Here is an 8074-nt window from a genome sequence, read left to right on the forward strand (position 1 = left end):
CATCTTGCAGAACAGCATAAAGTAAATATGCATATAATTCAATAAAAATGTTTTATAACGAAGTAAAATGATTCTGAAAAATCTTATATACATTCACTTGTAGGTACTTTATACAGATAATTTCTGTAAAAGAAAAAGAATAAGAATACGTAGCATTACTGCCTACTGTGTCAGTTTTCGAGCCCATTTTGTCAGACGCTCATTTTTGCATAACTTATGAATAACTTAATTATTGCAAAATTGCAAACAGTATTATAAAAATTGCTTATACTCTGATAGAAGACACTTTTTACTTTGTATTTATGTTTTTGAAGTTGTATTTTTGCCTTTTATTTAAGAAATATTGTCTAAAAACAAAGTGGTATCGGTGACCTTCCTCTACAAAATGACTGCTTTCAGAGTGTATACACAACGAAATGTAAAGCACGCAAACATAAGATTATTTTCATTATGAAATATGAGTTTATGGATAAATAACATAATTAAATTTAAAGTCATAAATATGGAATTATATAGAAGGCAAATTATAAGCAAATTACTAGAAATTTTGTTAATTTTGACAACGCAAGAATTACTAATATTTATTCCACAATATAATTTTAAAAAGAGGATGACTTTTATTCTCATATTATATAGCCGAAAATATTTTCAATGTTAGAAATGCTGGCAAAAACAAAATATCCACAAGGCCAATTATTCATAAAAATATATAGAATATAGTAAGGCAAATAAAAAACCATAATTATCGTAAATAATTAATTAATTTGATATTTTCAACTCAATATTTAGCATATAATAATGTAATCATATAATTAAGAAAAGTTAGATCACAGGTATAATTTAATAAAGTATAGCCTTTTAAGGGTATACACATTACTAAAAGATATTTTCTATTCTATAAGTAATAATATATTGATGATTCTCGAATAACATTCTTTTAATTTATTGTTTCCTCTTCTTAACAAAAACATGGTTTAAGTACATTTATTAAATAATAATTGATAAAATTGTTGAAATTATGCCAAGATACAAATATTCAAGCTCCGAAACACTATAATGCCTGTTTCTACCTAATGTAGTTTAATTTTAATGATTCCTCATCTTTTCCTAGTTCCAAAAATTAGAAAAAGAAGAGTAAATTGAACCGAAGTTAAAGTTAATCTACATTGATGGAAACAGGCACAAGTCTAATTTAATTGAATGAAGAACGAAATCAGATGGAGAACGGATGGACAATATGGAGCAGTATTCACGATGGTGAAAAGAGAGGTTAGGAGCATAAAAGATGCGCGCACATGCAACAAATAAATCGAAGTGAGAGAACTCCAAGAAGACAGGGAGAAATTAAGTTTCGAATTTTTGACAGACGAGAAATGTAGGATCGTAACTAAACGATCTCTCTTCGTTTCGAGGTCAAAATCGTTACGCAATGCGGAAGAAAAAAAAGAGAGAGAGAGAATCGTTTGTGTTTACGTAGTTGCAGCTAATTCGAGCGGCCGGTTGCAATGCATGCGTATTCTCGCGTACATACATGTGTTGCTCCGATAAGTACATGTAGGATCGAAACCGAATTGCATTATATTTACCTATACTCTTTCGCGGATGGGATGACGTTGTCACTAGACCTGTTCTTTTTGACTGAACTTTTGCACCAGTTTATCTTTCTTTTCTCTCTAGGAGGAAGGAAAAGGAAGAAAGATGAACTGGTGCAAAAGTTTAGTCAAAAAGAACAGGCCTGGTGTATCGTACAGAACCGTTTTGGTTTTATACATCCGTCTGTCTGTCTGTCTGTCTGTCTTTTTGCCTGCGTCTGTGTGTCTGTATGTGCGTACAATCGAACGAGAATTTGGCTTAATCTGCTATCGACTGTAAAAAAAAATAGAGAGAAAAAAAACCGACCGGCATTGCGACGCAGAGGAATATCGAAAGTTGCAAATATCGATACGTGAGAAAAAAGATATCCGACGCGCGTGTAGACGTGTGCGCGTGCGTGCGCGCGTCGTGCACGGAGAGCGAGGAGGTAGGGAGAGGCTAGCGGAGTAAGAGAGCGGGGTGAAAGGGGCTATCTTCTCGGCCGACATGCAGCCGGCCATCTTGAATCCTGGATGCCGTTGAAAAATAGCGATTCTTTTCGCGCGGCGCTTGACAGAACCGGCCGCGGAGATGCGAAAGACAATGATTGTGCATGCATGCGGATGTAGGGAGGCTCATTGGACGCCGCGTCCCCACGATCGGAGTACGATCGGATCTCCCTGCGGACGAGTGGAATGGAGGCGCGAGAATTTGTCAAAAAACTCCAAGATGAACGTTCGTTCGTTTCCCCTTGGAGTTTAACGTGCACACGCACGAGCATGCCGCGCCGTAGCACCGAGAAGCACTAAGCGCAGCAGGGATGACGGAGGGGAAAAAAAAAGTTGCGTTAGAGCGGTTTACTCCTTTTTTTATTCATTCACCGCTGCGAGCGAATGATTAAAAGAAAGAAAAAAAAAATCGACCGCGAGATCGAGAACAGCAGGGAAAGAGAGAAGAAGAGGGAAGATACGTAGAGAAGGCACGTCGGTTATAACGCTTCGTCTGAACTGTTTCTTACTTTGCGGTTGATCGTCCAGACTCTCCCGATCGGACATTGCTCTTCTCGTAACACGTTCCCTTCTTTTGGTTAGATTTTCACGCGTCGTTCGTCCTTTGACGTCTTGAAATCGATGGGTCAATCAGTCCGGCAATCAGAGAATGAGATAAAGAAGAGATAAAATATACACGGAGAGGAAAAAATGGGAAATCCCTCGATACTACTAACACGCGTAGGCGCGCGCGAGACCCCTTAGATATGACGGCGCGATGACGATAATCTCCCTCTTCAGACCCCACACAAAAACCGAACTATTCTTCTTTCACACCGTAGCCAGCACAGTGCACTGCAAATTTTGCACTTTCTCTTCGGTTTTTTCCTTCCACACAATCACGGCCCGACCGCCAACCGACCGACCGAACGACCGACCGACCGACCGAACGAACGACCGACCGACCGTCCGTCCGTCCGTCTGTCTACGGCACACACCAATCGCCAACCACCACCACACACCACCGCACACGCTCTCTCGCCTAGTTCGTTCGCTCGCTCGCTCGCTCGCTCGTTCGCTCTACGCCGACATACACTGCCACTCTTCCGCACGTTCGCGCTGCTTTCCGGCTTGCCCTTGCTCTGCTCGTCGCTCGTCTTTCGCTCTCGCTCCTCCACCTTCTCTTCAATCCCTTCTCCCTCCTCGTGCACTGTCAGTGAGAGTGAGAAAAGCGAGAGCGAGAGAGAAAAAGACAAACCAAAAGAGTATGCACGCGCGCGTCTACGTTGAATACGCGCAAGATTATGTTATACAACACACGTAGGTATACAACGTACCTACGTAGATGATACATATGCAAGTATGTACTATATTCATATGTATATATCTATATGCTTAGCCCTGTAAATTTGCCGATTGCATACGCGTGTATCCAAGTTGTGTATTTCTTTTTTTTTTTTGTTTTATGTGTATTAGCATTAATCTTTTTTGTATTTGCAAATTCGCCATAATAGCTTTTAAGGTGTTTACTGATAATCCAATAGTTTCGATATTATTTCTTATAATCGAATCGAATTCTGGAGTACTTGAATAGCGATATAACTATCGCATGATTGCACAACGATATTTTGATGGCCATGTTTCGATCATGGAATAGTAAAAATATAAGAACTGTTCTTTTTAACTGAACTTTTACACCAGTTTCATCTTTCTTCCTCTTTTTTTCCTCCTGGAAAGAAAAGGAAGAAAGATGAACTGATGCAAAAGTTCAGCTAAAAAGAACAGACCTATAATGGGGGCATTCAGAACAATGAATTCGACAATTGCTCATCACTCTTTCATCTTATTGGTTTATATTTTAGGATTTAACAGAACATGCGAATCAGATTAGAGCTCACTGAGAGCTCAGTGAACGATTGCGCATCTGGATCGCGGAAATTCCCTTGAATCAGTAACTTCTTTGTTAGGAACTTTCGGCATCCAAGCGCACATGATGGAGAGGCAAATCATGTATCTATATATTTTCAGAAATTTATTAAGGGTAGAGTTCTAGCACAGTAACGCAACTCTCAGTCGGCATTTTTTATGTCACCGTGGATAAAAATGAACTGCACATGCACGAGCGAGGTATGTAACCAATCAAGGCACTAATATTCCATCTCCTTCTTCTCTCGGGGGAGGACTCCGATTGCACACATCACATATTGCACACATGTATCGCTGATTGGCCAATATAAAAATAAAATAATCTCATTGGCAAAACAGTGAAAAATTACTAGACACCAGTTGATATGAGTGGTGTGTACAATCAGAACTGTAGGCAAACGGGATCCTCCCTTCTCTCGGTTGTAACTTTTTCTCTTTTTCTACTTTATTGTATACGGTCTGTTCTTTTTCCACTGTAAGTTCTGAACTGGTTGTACACTGATGTAATAAGTTCAGAACCTTCGAAAAATAATAGTCCTACACAATATACATTATATTTGAAACAGAAAATAAAATAGAAATGAAACATAATATACATTTATTTATCAGGAAATATAAGGAGATTCGTACTTATAACTTAACCTTTTTTTATGTGCAATGATAGTCAAAGTTACAAAATATAAACGCAATAAGAGAACTAATAATAATAAAACAATCCGTTTTTTTTAACTGATCGATATTATTTAACCTCCAATTTAAAATATTCTTCCTTTACTGTTAAAAAATTCTGGTAAACACTTTATTATTTCTCACGTATCACTTTATTATTTCTCATATAATATATACCACTCCTGTCACTTTCCGTTAAATGGCCATTTAAATCCCTTATATGAACATTTCAACAGTGCAGATAGATAGCGACAATAAAGAGAAGAAGCAAGATGGAATATCAATGCCCTGATTGGTTACATACCTCGCTCACGCATGTGCAGTTCATTTTTATCCACGGTGAAATCGTGAGAGTTGCGCTACTGTATATACTGTAGTTCTAGGCCGTGGTCCGAATCATGCTGACAACGCTCATGAGCATTGTTTGTCTTCGTTTAACATTTGACAAACGACAAGGATGAAATGATTTTTAAGCGTTATGAGCGTGTATCGGACCGAGGCCCTAGACAGCCCCCTCAGGATGATGTCCCATGCGGCGTAACTTGCGTAAGCGTAACTTACGCCGACCAATCATATCATTTCACTTGAACATCAGTTTCTGTCTAGTCACTTTATGCTTTTTACGCTATTTTGTTGTTACGCCGAAACATGATAGAACCACCATGCGTCGAATCTAATTTCTGGCTCATTTTACGAAAACCAATCGTTAATTCATTTAGCATTTCTGTTAGAGTGTACAACAGAAATTCTAATCAGCAATTGGTTGCATTAGGGCCTGCGCACAATAGAGGAACAAGAATTAGATATTAAGATTTCAATCTATCAGAAATCGTGTATTCCGATGTAATCAGTTTCTGATAGGTTGAAATCTTAATATCTAATTCCTGTTCCTCTATTGTGCGCAGGCCCTTAGTTTCGCATTTCTCTAATCTTCCGCGAAATACTCTCAATGTGAATGCGGGCTTTCAGAATGGCGTATTCTAGTAAATAAAAAGTAACGTATTCTAGTAAATTACTAGAATACGCAGGTTACGCTTAGGGTGGAGTCCCATGAAGCGTATTTGCCGCGTATCGCGTAACCGCGTAACCAATCAATAATCAGTAAAACGCGAAATCACAATAGCGGATCGCTTCTGATTGGTTAAGCGGTTACGCGATACGCGGCAAATACGCTTCATGGGACTCCACCCTTACGCAGGTTACGGCACCCTAAACGTAGGGAAGGCTCCGATTGCACACATTGCATGTTGCAAACATGCGTCGCTAAATGGCTAATTTAAAAATAAAATATTCTCATTGGTAAAGCATTGAAAAATTACTAGGCACCAGCTGATATGAGTGGTGTGTGCAATCGGGATTGTAGGTAAACGGGATCCTCCCGCGATCCGTGTGTCAAAATGGTCGATAAGGATGAGAGAGAGGGACCATGGCAGATCGCCATTTCTTTCTCTTTCCATTCAATGGTGTAATGGGAGAGAGAATGAGACGGAAATTGGCCGTCTCCCACGGTCCCTCTCTCTCATTATTGGCCGCGTTCAGCAGACTCAACTGTTGTGGAGCGGATCCGTGAGCGCTCGCTGCTATTGGATGATCTAGAAGAATACACCAATAGCAGCGAGCGATCACCATCGACATCTAGAATGGACCGCTGATGGCAATGGTGGGGGTAGAAAGACGATTAGAGTGAGAGGCAGGAATAATAAGATCGTTCTTTTTCTGTTTACTGAAGCCTGGTTGGTTGTTGTTAATCCAACAACCAATCAGGCTAGTTAGAAACAACAGTAAAACAGAGAAAGAACGATCTTATTATTCCTGCCTCTCACTCTAATCGTCTTTCTACCCCCACCATTGCCATCAGCGGTCCATTCTAGATGTCGATGGCGTTCACGGATCCGCTCCACAACAGTTGAGTCTGCTGAACGCGACCATTGTCGACTACGTTTAATACATTACTTATAGCGTTTTCGATTGGGGTGCACTGGCTGCACTCAGTGTCAAGAGCGTGTTCGATTGGTAGTGCCAATGAGCACTTGGCTAGTGTTACGTGTTCATTTGATCGCACGACACTCGCGTAGTGCGCACTCAGTGCGCACTCAGTTCACACCAACACTGGACACTTTTGCCCAATCGAAAACGCTATTAGATACGGATCGCGCAGTCCATTCTCTATGTTTTTGGATACACCTAGGCCGGTATTCATAGTCAGATCTTATATTCAAGATTGTCTTAAGGACGGTCTTAAGAAGTTACGAACCAATCAGAGGGCTGCATTAGCGTCTTAAGACATTACTTAAGACGGTCTTGAAATAAAAATCGACTATGAATACCGGCCCTAGAGACCCTCTAATCAGAGTCGCGATACGAGAACAGCCAATTTTGATTGGTTCGTCATTTTTCAGTAATTCCCGCCAATATTCGAATGTCAATATTGGCTGCGTTCGGGAACGTCTTTCGGATGCCTCGGATTCATCATCTGTCCTTATTTAACATTTAATGTTAAACAAGGACGGATGATAAATCCGAGGCATCGGAAGCATCCGAGCGACGTTTCCGAACGTAGCCATTGTAGGAATAGGCAATGTGCGTATCGATACGTTAAAAATCGTTCGCAAACTAATCTATTTTGTAAAGAATCAATTTTTCCAACCAAAACAAGCATAGAATGACAGAAATAGCGTTAATAGCATCTCCCTGAACGGGTGGCACCCAATTGGACACGGCTCAATTGGACACGAACCATTCACAGCACTTGAGACTACAAACCTCCTATGCACCGGTCGCTGTGATTGGTGATGTCCAATCGAGCCGTGATCAATCGGGATCACCCCTCCCTGAACGCACATTTTTTCCAACATTTGTCGCCTATAATGCTCGACGTTCAACATTACGAGGAAATATTTTCATTATGTAGCCTTTGGCTGCAGAATTATTGCAAAATGGGGCTGCACACCCAACCATTTTGCAATAATTTTTAATAATGTTCTAAAAGTCGTACTATAGAAAGACGTATCTTACGGGATCATGACTCACACAAGAACTATGAAGGTTAGAAAGAGACACAACATATTCCTCTCTTTTTCTTGTATTTTGCTGAAACTAGAGACTGAAGCTGGAAACACAATAAGCACCGGCAACAGGGAATAACGAGCCGTCCAATCAGAGCTCTGGGATATAATATCGAACTTATACCCAAAGCTCTGATTGGATGGCTCGTTATTCCCTGTTGCCTGTGCCTATTGTCTGTGTCTATTGTGTTTCCAGCTTTAAGCGGGGAGCACAGCTCTTGCATAACGCATAATACATGAGGCATAAGAAATTGAACCAACCAGAGTTCTCTGTTACATGGAAGGGAAAGAAACTGAGAACTTCGATTGGTACATATTCTTATGCATTACGTGTTATGCGTTATGCAAGAGTCT

The 8074-nt window shown here is 40.2% G+C and overlaps 1 protein-coding gene across 3 annotated transcripts in view; it reads right to left on the minus strand.

The window, feature by feature from the left end:
- Pur-alpha (Purine-rich binding protein-alpha) overlaps nt 1-3318 on the minus strand; it is a 30235-nt gene extending 26917 nt beyond the window's left edge. For 2 of the 3 annotated variants that reach the window (XM_018504451.1, XM_018504449.1), the window contains exon 1: nt 2591-3318. In XM_018504451.1, coding sequence (XP_018359953.1) covers nt 2591-2627 — 37 coding nt within the window. In that variant the 5' untranslated portion in view covers nt 2628-3318. The remainder of the gene's footprint in view (nt 1-2590) is intronic. The other variant, XM_018504450.1, reaches the window with a different exon arrangement.
- Nucleotides 3319-8074: the final 4756 nt, after the last annotated feature.

This window comes from Trachymyrmex cornetzi, unplaced genomic scaffold, assembly GCF_001594075.2.
Source record: "Trachymyrmex cornetzi isolate Tcor2-1 unplaced genomic scaffold, Tcor1.1 scaffold169, whole genome shotgun sequence".
NCBI lineage: Eukaryota > Metazoa > Arthropoda > Insecta > Hymenoptera > Formicidae > Trachymyrmex > Trachymyrmex cornetzi.